At 36.0% G+C, this 10,455-nt stretch overlaps 1 protein-coding gene across 1 annotated transcript; it reads right to left on the bottom strand.

Moving 5' to 3' along the window:
- Positions 1 to 696: 696 nt before the first annotated feature.
- On the bottom strand, positions 697 to 10,234 carry LOC120535624 (extracellular calcium-sensing receptor-like). Its single transcript, XM_039763601.1, has 6 exons — positions 10,059 to 10,234; positions 9,632 to 9,914; positions 8,333 to 9,151; positions 6,564 to 6,791; positions 6,241 to 6,364; positions 697 to 1,598 (listed from the first exon to the last, which is right to left on the bottom strand). The coding sequence occupies exons 1-6, from the start codon at positions 10,232 to 10,234 to the stop codon at positions 697 to 699; spliced, it is 2,532 nt and encodes an 843-aa protein (XP_039619535.1).
- Positions 10,235 to 10,455: the final 221 nt, after the last annotated feature.

The following is a 10,455-nucleotide window of genomic DNA, read 5'->3' as shown; positions in this document are numbered from 1 at the left end:
TAAACTACAGGCCTGCCAGTTCACTCAACATCTCTGAATCACTATGTGACCTGTAACAATTCATTGATATTTTTTGACCTTTAAGAAATATTTATCTAATGTATCCTAATCTTTGTCATCATATTTGTAATAATATTTTTTTATATATATAGTAATATATGACAGCGTAGGGGTAGTATTGCTGCCTTGCAACAAGCAGACTGGGGTTCAAGTGCCAGCTGCTCCCTGCATGGAGTTTACATGTTCTCCCCATGACTGTGTGGGTTTCCTCCCAAACACATGCAGGTTAGGTGAACTGGCAATGCTAAACTGGCCCTAGTGTATGTGTGTGTGTGTTTGTATGTTCACCCTGCTATGGGCTGGCACCCTGTCCAGGGTTTCTGCTTGGCTTTCATCCGATGCTAGCTAGGTTAGGCTCCAGCTTCACTGTTACCCTGCTCAGGATAAATGGGTTTAGAAAATTGATGGGTATACTGTGTATATGTCTGTCCATTCATTCTGAATATACTGTATATATGTGATAATATATTTTTATTAAGATGATTAAGGAAAAGTGTATTTAAGCATTGATCTAAACAGTTAATATATTATTTCAGTTCATATTTTATATTATGCAAGAATGAACAAGTATATTTATATTTTTAGACTCCTTTATTGTGCTCTAATATCAGATTTTCAATGTATAAGTTGTAGCCATTAACAAGTTTTGCCCATTAAGTACTTTTTTGTGTTTCTTTGTGGCTTAAATAAAATAATATAACATTTAGGTGTAAAGATACAAAAAAGCAAACCAAAACTAGAAGCTAAAATGGCAAAAATTTCCACTACTACTATATATTTTCCAGGGGAACTGATATAAACTGGTATGAACGTAATCCACACTGCACAAAATATCAGCATGCTAAATGTTATAAACTTTGCTTCATTAAAATTGTCTGGTAGTGTACGAGCCTGAAAAGCAAGAATGAAGCACAGAGCAGAAAGAAGGCCAATGTAACCAAGGACAGCATAAAATGCAGTTTGAGAGCCTATATTGCATTCTAAAATAATTTTGTCTCTATAGTAGCTGAAATTCCTATCTGCGGATGGGGGTGCAATCAGCAGCCACAGAAAACATATTAAACTCTGAAGAGATGTGATGACAAAAACACATAAACGCTGCTGGGATGCTCCAAACCATTTCATAACAATGCTTCCAGGCTGGGTAGCTTTGAAGGCCATTAACACCACTATTGTTTTCCCCAGAACACATGAGATGCACAAAACAAAAGCAATTCCGAAAGCGGTGTGGCGCAACATGCAGGACCAGTCAGATGGCCGTCCAATAAAAGTGACTGAACAAAGAAAACATAATGTTAAGGAAAATAAGAGAAGAAAGCTTAACTCAGAGTTATTAGCTTTAACTATTGGAGTATGTTTGTACAGGAAAAAAATAAAGGCAGTCGCTAGAGTGATACAGACTCCCATGAGTGAGACAGCTGTTAAAAGAATTCCGAGAATTTCTTCAAAAGAAAGATGTTCTGTTTCTTTCAAAATGCATTTATCTTTCTTTGCATTTGACCAGTATTCCATAGGACATTTTATGCAGTCAGATGAATCTGGAAAAATAGAAATAGTAAATTTTAAAAAGTTACTGTTAATTAGATTATTAAGTTCATGTAAAGAGTCACTTCCTAAGACAACCCATTTTCCCTCTAAGTCCCCAATAGGCTTTGAACTAACTGATGTTTCTCTGGGTGTCCAATGCTCACTATGACCCAAAATGGTGCATTAGGGGCCAGGAGCACTAAACTGTCAATTCAATATATAGATTTCAGAAGTCAGTTTGGACCGAAATTTCACCTCTTACTTTTCTTTCCACTTCTCTGTTGTCATTTTACTTCATGCATTTGAGGCACATGCTATTTAAACTAAAACATAACTATACAAGCACCATTTTGAGTCACTGTGGAATTTAGTCAGTCAGTCAGCCATTGTCCATCCATCCATCCATTTTCCAACCCCGCTGAATCCGAACACACGTCACGGGGGTCTGCTGGAGCCAATCCCAGCCAAAACAGGACGCAAGGCAGGAAACAAACCCTAAGCAGGGTGCCAGCCCACCGCAGGGCACATACACACCCACACACCAAGGACAATTTTTTGCATGTCTTTGGACTGTGGGAGGAAACTGGAGCACCTGGAGGAAACCCACGCAGACACGGGGAGAACATGCAAACTCCACACAGGGAAGACGCAGGAAGCGAACCTAGGTCTCCTAACTGCAAGGCAGCAGCGCTACCACTGCGCCACCAGTGCCACCCCTGTGGAATTTATAAACTGCTAAATCCATTTACATGTATCATTGCCAATTAATGTGTATTTTTACTTGGACAACAGTAAAACTTTGACGCTTGTTAGGCAGAGAATGATAAATTATGCTTTAATATTAACTGATTTGTATTTATACATATACTCCTATATACTTTGTGGCATGTAGTCCTAGGTTCAAAGGACTTTTTATTTTAAAGTAATACATCACTGACAGGTTTCTTTTCTTCCACAATTAGCATAGTTACAATTCTTTACTCTTGTGAGCTTTATCTTTCTCTCTGAAGTCCAACTCCTCTGAGTGAGGTGGAGCACTTCCCGGTCAGGTGGAACTTCTCTAGGACAGGAAAGCATTCTCCCAGTAGCTACTCCTGGTGGCACCAAGTTACAGGACTGTCCATCAGGACTACAGCTCCCATGCTGGCCTGCAGAAGTACAGTCAATACTCCAATCAGAGCTATACTAGGGGGAACCCTTTGAAAGCACCACTTATCCTGGCCAGGACACCCATCCATCACCTTGAACTGTCCACTATAAAAGCCTCTCTTTTGGATAAGAAACCATTATCCATGCCAGACTGGATGCCAGTCCACTCATGTCCTTTATAATAAATATATATACACAGTAGATATAGATACAGATATACAGTAGATATAGATACAGATATAGATATATAGACATAGACAGATAAATAGATGGATTGATATGCCCTTTTCTGGGTGGGTTCGTGGCTGCTCCTAATACTGCAGAAATAGGACCTGTCTTGCCATGATCTACACTGGATTCAGATGTGTGGCACAATGAATGGATAAAATAAATAAGCACTACATAGACATCATTTTTATTGTGTCTCAGAAGTCTTAGACTTTATTGGCTGTAATGATTACAGGACAACATATTCTGCTGATATTAGCCTAATGACTATTCTTATATAATACACTACCTTTGCTGTCTGTTTGTCTGTCCAGGATTTTAAATCACATGTAGCTCGCAAACTGTTTGACCTATTCACCTGAAATTTGGGGTACACATATAGTATGTGACGTCTACTATCCGCTTTCTGGGTGATGATTGACCTCCAAGGTTATTCCTCTTTTTATTTTTATTTTATTTTGTTGTAGAATCAACTCTCAGCAGTGGCCAGCAGGGCGGCCGTGCAGCGCATGCATGTGGGCACCATTCTCATCCCTATCACTTTCATCATCACTTCCCTTACCTCTATATCCTAAATCATTCTTCAGGCAGATTGAAGACTTAAGTGTCAGCTTAGGTGAAAAATTAAAGAAAACGTACTAAGTAATTGCAGCACAAACATTGACTTATTCAATTTTAACGCGAAAAGATGCCAACAAAGGGAGAGAAGAAGCGGGCCAATAAGGTGGAGAAAAGAAGAGCTGCTCAGGAAGCAGCAAACACATCAACCTCTGAGGAAACGAATGCTAAAAGTGCAGAAAAAGTGTATGAAAACTATAAGTCAAGTGTATTCACTGCATGTTATCGTGCAGTGCGCCATTACTGGTATCACTATATTATGTCTAATATTTTCTTTTGTTCTACTGTAACACACTTGAGTAACTGAATTTTCCATTCTGGGATATTAAAGCCCAGGTTGACCTTCACTTTGATTTTCACATTACGCAAATAGATCAGTAGTAATTGACAATGAAAAATAACAGGATTCACTTTAGAAAATACATAACATATGTGCATAACACAATTTCAGATGTTGTATTATTAAAAGCTGTCTTCGGTACAGACACTTTTTGAATCCAATGCATTTGTCAAGGGGGAACACATATCACTGGTAAAATGTTATTACGAACATAGTTATGTACATAAAAATGTAAACTGAAATAGGGAAATATGAATGGGCTGTGTCACAGTATCTTGTTTCTTGGAAATTAAAGTTTTTGCTGATTACAACTTTGAAAGAATTTTCCACACTAAAAATAAATACAATCACTAAGAATTGTTTCTAAAATTAGCACAGATTTCAGCCTGAAAAATGATTTAGACATATCCATCCATCCATTATCCAACCCGCTATATCCTAACTACAGGGTCATGGGGTTCTGCAGGAGGCAATCACAGCCAACACAAGGCGCAAGGCAGGAAACAAACCCCAGGTAGGACGCCAGCCCACCACAGTTTAGATATATCATTTTTCTTAATCTTTCAGGAAAGGGTGCTGTGGTACCATGGGGTCTCTGTGACCCCACTCCTCTTTGACCCAAGTTTTTTTTTAAACTATCACGATTAGTGACCTCGCCTTTCACATATTTTTTATATGACGTTCCTGACAATGTGAATTCGCTAGTTTTCGTGTCTTTGTTTATTTTTTATTTATGTTTATTTGCGTTTGGGATCAAATGTTCCCCATAGTACTTTCCATGTAATATAGGTATTTTAGGCCTGCAGTGATGTAGATTAATCAGAAACTCACACATGAAGTGTTGTGTAATATTGTTTGGATTTTGTAATACGCATTCTGTATCTGCTTCTATATAGGCTATTTGAAAATTTCTAAGACAAATATGCCTCTGTTTATCGATATTTGAGTACAAACATTTGTTGTATGATATTATTTGGAGAAAAACAAAATATTGTAATAAACAGTGTTTTTTATTTTGGTAATGTAGTATGTTTTTTTACCGTCAACATAACTTTTTTAACTACCAGAGCAGGGTTAAAATTTGTTTCAGTGGAGCTGTAACAGCACACCAACTAAAGTAATTCCAAGCTCATGTAGGTACTGGGTGTTTAATGTGAGCGATTAATGTAAAGGATGCCGTTTTGATGCAGTGGTTTGTGCTGCTGAAACACCGGTCCAGAGTCCTTCCTTCAAAATTCATCTCAGTTACTGTTTCTGTTTGAACCCTTTCCCTGTGCCCGTATGGGTTTTTGTCTATATAGTATACTCCAGTTTTTCAATTGGGAAGGCAGGCTTTCAGCTACAAGCACCCAGAAGCTGTGGAGTGACCTTTTTGTTTCTATTAGGTAGACCCCATCACTCACAGTCTGAAGACTAATTATTGCTGTCTAGCATACCCTCATTAGAGCTGCTGACTCTTTGTTTATATTGCATCTCTCTTCATCAGTCATTTCCACAAATACCATAGTGTGACAAACATTATAACATGTTATCAATGCTTCTTTTTTCTGTGTCTGGTCTTGATATTCTTCTGTGCCAGTTAATGCTACTGTTAATCTACCAGAATGCTACTCCTTCCCATGGAAAGCTGCAAGGAGACAGTGGAGAATTTGGAATTCAAGGATGCAAGGATTTAATCTCCTTATGAATGCCCAGGCTACCTACACTGTATAATGTCCAGAAGGATGTGGGCAAGCCATTTGGAATATTTTATCAGAACTGTGATCTTGCCAGTTTTTGAGTTCAGCCTTGATTGTTAAAACCAATTGTGGACCTCCTAGAACTATTTCCTTTGGGAATGCTGTTGACTGTATTGGTTTACTGTAGTTTTTGGTTTGAAATGTTCATAGATATTATATTATGTTATTCAGATTGAAATTAGCTTTGTTTAATCATGTGTTCAACGTAATTTGCAATTTTATATATGTAAATGATGTGCAGTTTATATCATTAATAGCAGACGTAACCAGCGCTGCCCAGGGTTGAATGAAGTACAGGTGCGGTCACTAAATTAAATTCCTCAAAGGGAAACATTTTGCAGTTAAATGTTGCTTTCTCCTTTACAACTGAGGCACTGGAAAGATTGGTGGCAATAGGTTTAAAGATGTGGTTTTTGCATACCAGACAAACACACATTTGGCTTTTTGTATTAAGATGGCTGGAAATCCTGGGCTGTTGCTCAGTGAAGAGTGCTATGTAAAAAAGTAAACTAAACTGAACTGATTTTAGAGATAAAGAATATTCACATCTACGTTTTAAAATAATTATATATATGGTACCTGTAGCATTGCTCATTTCTCCTTCAGCACATGGTATGCAGTCAAAACAACAGACTGGTTTGCCTTTCCGCATAGCTCTTCGAGTGCCAAGAACACAACTCTCACTGCAGATGGATTTGTGCAACTGCAAAAATATATTTAATAATTCAGTGTCTTTCTTTCATCTAGTGAATTTTTATTTTTTATCTTTTTTAAAATGTTAAATTTTTAGGTTTAAATTCTGATGAGTCTTGCACGAATAAGTATTATATATATGTAATATATATACAGTATAAATATATATATAAAATATACTGTAATTTATATTTAATTATTACACATACCTCTCTTTTTCCACCAGCCCAAATAATTTTGTTGTTATTGATAAGAAAATTCTGCCCAGAAGTAACTGTTGCGTCGTAATAACCGACTGTGACAAATTCGTTTTCTCCTTTGGCATTAAGCTGCCAGTTAATTAGTTCGTAAATGGCAGCTGGATCCCCATTTTCATCAAAATATACTTCCTCACCATATTTAGTTCTGAATTTCACCATTTTCATAAAATGAAGAAGCTATTCATGAGAAAAAAAATTCAAAATGGAAACATAATCAGTCTTCAAAATTGAATTAAGTATGAGTTCAGTTTTCATGAAAAGCGTCTTATTAATCCTAAAATAAGAAAATGTTCCTCACAATATTTGTCTTTGGTAAGTGTAGGAGACAAGAAATGGTTGTTATGAGTTAATATTTCAGATAAAAAAGCAATTACACCACAAAACATAATGTGAAAACAAATCAACGTGATTTAAATATTTTAACATTTTGACAAGGCACTTCCAACACATTCTCTTTTCATTTTAATGGTCCAAGGATCTATCTATCTATCTATCTATCTATCTATCTATCTATCTATTGTAAAGATTATCAAATTTAATATCACTGGTGGGAAAGTGGACCAGCCTCCCAAAAATTCTTCCAGTAACCTTATTTGGCCTAATGAGGTCCAAAGTGGCAAAAGCCTGTAATTTTGTATATTATTGTAAATGTTTTTTTTACTTATTTCTAACCACCTACTCTTGTTTTTCTGTTTTGTTAATACGTCACCTGTCTTACAGGTGTCTTCCAGGCCTTTTCTGATATTCTATTAGTCTAGTTTCAGGAATAGTTTAAAAGTTTCTGCACTATATCTATCTATCTATCTATCTATCTATCTATCTATCTATCTAATATTTACCGTGAAGCTATACCTCTATAGTAGACAATTGAAGGAATTTGTTATGTTAAATTATTATGAATGAATAAAAATACTTCTTGATAGTCTACTGTTTTTCATCATTTGTATTTTTTATATTTTTGCCTAAAATACTTAGTAAATAAAAAATGTTTCAAATCATCACTATAAATGAAATCCAAAGATGTCCTTTATTTACAGCAACTGGTGGACGCACTACTATGTGAGCAGCAAGGCTCCAAGTAGCAAATTTGATTAATCTTAAGAGAACAACTCCTGTTATCACTTAGGTTCATTTTCATATAGTAGTAGTAAATATTTCAATCCCACCAATGAACATTCAGATAAAAGGTAGATCCTGGTGATACCCTTCTGCAATGCAACAACAACATCCAACGGTCGCAAAAGACTTAATCATTATAAGCCATCTCTAAACATTTGGTTTACATAATAAGACTTTTTATATGTAATCTGTTATCAGAGAACAAAGCCCAAAGTTAAATGTTATATATGATCTAATTTCCTAATATAAAGTGTGCTGGTACAAATGAAGTCAGGGTGTCTTAGTTTAACAGGCAGGCAGTTTCAAGCACTTTTTTCTTTTCCTTTAAAATATTCCAGATGCTCAATCTAACAAGTGAGTTGTTTTTTTTAATAATTAGTTTAATAATGTGGTGCAAATCCATCAAAATGATATGCCTACCCCCCACTTTCATAATGAGACAATTTGCAACCACACATTTTGAGATATTAAAGAAGACCGTAATATACATTACAAGCAAATATATTTTATGCAGCTTTTATGGATCTCAAACAGAAGGCGTGGAAAGCAACATGATGTGTATATGTGTATGTGCTGACATTAAGGGCTAGCTACCTTACCTTCCATGGCTCAAAGAATATACTTTTGGCACAGCTTTCATGATTTTCTCCGGATGTACAGGTGAACATATTGTGCAATGCATGTGCTATAGCATATACTGCTTTATAGACATTATTTGAAATTCTTAACTCCGTCACATCTGTATAAAGGTTATTAATGCCATTTAAATTTTCAGTTCCAGTGCATACTCTCATACCTGCAGATTTTATATCAGCAGTTATATTATCATTCAGATAACAACAGAATGTTGTTTCCCAAAATTCTTTTAAAAGAGCATTTCCTGTGATTGCAGAGGGGTGAATCTTTAGCAAAAACTCCTTTAACCCTGGTATCCATGACTTGCGAATTGCAAATCCAAGTGCGCCACCCAAAATGCGGCAGTTTTCTTTTGTGGCAATGTTTGTGTCTGTAACCCATGCTTCACTGCCTACCCACTGAATGTCTGTTAAGTTCTCTTTTACTAACTCTTGTAAGAGAACTGACATGTCACTTTGTGCTAAGAAGGCAACAATAACTTTGGATGTGGACATTTTAATAATATTTATAATTCTCAAAATGTTTTCCTTTGTGTATGTTCTGAAAAAAGGTTCTGAATACTCAATACATACACCCTCTTGCTGGGCAGATTGAACGAATGTGGCCATTCCAGAGTTTCCATAATCATTGTCACTTCTAATTGCTCCAACCCAAGTCCATCCAAAATGCTTTACTAGCTGTGCCAAGGCTCTGCTTTGGTAGAAATCGCTGGGAATAGTCCTAAAAAATGTAGGGAATTCATGTCTGTTGCTCAGACAGGCACATGTTGCAAAATGACTGACCTGTGTTTAAAGTACAAAATGTGTTACTAAGTAACTGTAAAAATGACAGCACTGTAACTAAAAGTAGATCTATGCTCAGAGAAAATATCAGTTATCCAAAACCATTTAAACCAACATTTTAAAAATGTTTAATTGCCGTTAATACTATATATCAGAACAAATGGGCATTTCATGTCCATGCCTTGCCATGCCTACAGTGCCTTGGCTTGAATTGGACTTAATTAAAGTTCTTTTAAATCGTGTTCATTAGATTGCATAATGTTATAGTAGTGCTAGTTACAGCTGACAGACTGTTGCCATATTGTGCAATTCTGTCCTCAATATCTATAAAAAGCAATTCTTCTCTTAATGTCAATAGTCAAGAAATAGACACATCCATTAAAACTTTAAAGGAAATCATTTTCAGTCTATAAGTAAACAAAAGTGTCATGGTGACAATTGTAATATTATTAGAATGTTGAAAGGATCACTATAACTTACCACTGGTATCTGAAATGGTCCAGCTGTCTTTGCAATTGCCATGGTTGGTGATGATCCAGACTCTGCTATGATTGCAGGGACAAAAAATGGCTTCTTACAAGAGTCGTTATAAGAAAGTTCATTCATTAGTGCCATCACTGCTCTCATTGACACAGGTACAGATGCACACGAATCATAGATTTTATAACCTATTGAAATATTAGGCAGCAACTCAGTGTTATTATTTATCTCTTCAATAGCATAGATAGTAGTCTGTGCAAACTGGAGTTCTCTGAAATTTAAGCTAATAAGAGTATGAAGTTAGAATTAGAAGTGCAATCAGATTCCTTCTAGATTAAAAAAAAAGATTTAATTCATAGAGTGTAGTTTTTCATATGATATCAGGAGATCACTTTTCTAAGAATGTTAGTATGCAGTTTGACCAAACCTTTCACACTGTAGAGGCTCTGGTTTACTTTTGTAGCTAAGATCCCTGTTGCCTGTTTTCCTGTGTAGAGAAAAGATCGCTCCAATTATTATGTCTCCATCCTTCGACAATTGTGGCACAAGTTCAGCTCCCTGCAAGTTGCAATTATGCCCTTCAGCCTTTATTGAAATTGGCATTAGTAGTACAGCTACACAGAACAACATGCTGCAATAATATGGGTAGCTCATAGTGATTTGAATTATTAACTTAGAATGTGCTGCTTTTATATGGACTAGGAAATTTAGTTGTCATCAAATCATGTTATTAGAGGCATTGAATCCCAAAGATGAATTGTCAAAAGAATTCTTAGGTGCAAAATATATATTTCTCATTAATGTTGTTTTTCATTACTATTTTT

The sequence above is a fragment of the Polypterus senegalus genome, chromosome 1, assembly GCF_016835505.1.
Source record: "Polypterus senegalus isolate Bchr_013 chromosome 1, ASM1683550v1, whole genome shotgun sequence".
In the NCBI taxonomy this organism is placed as follows: Eukaryota; Metazoa; Chordata; class Cladistia; order Polypteriformes; family Polypteridae; genus Polypterus; species Polypterus senegalus.
The sequence above is the reverse complement of the archived record's forward strand: the minus strand, read 5'-3'. Positions and strand labels throughout refer to the sequence as shown.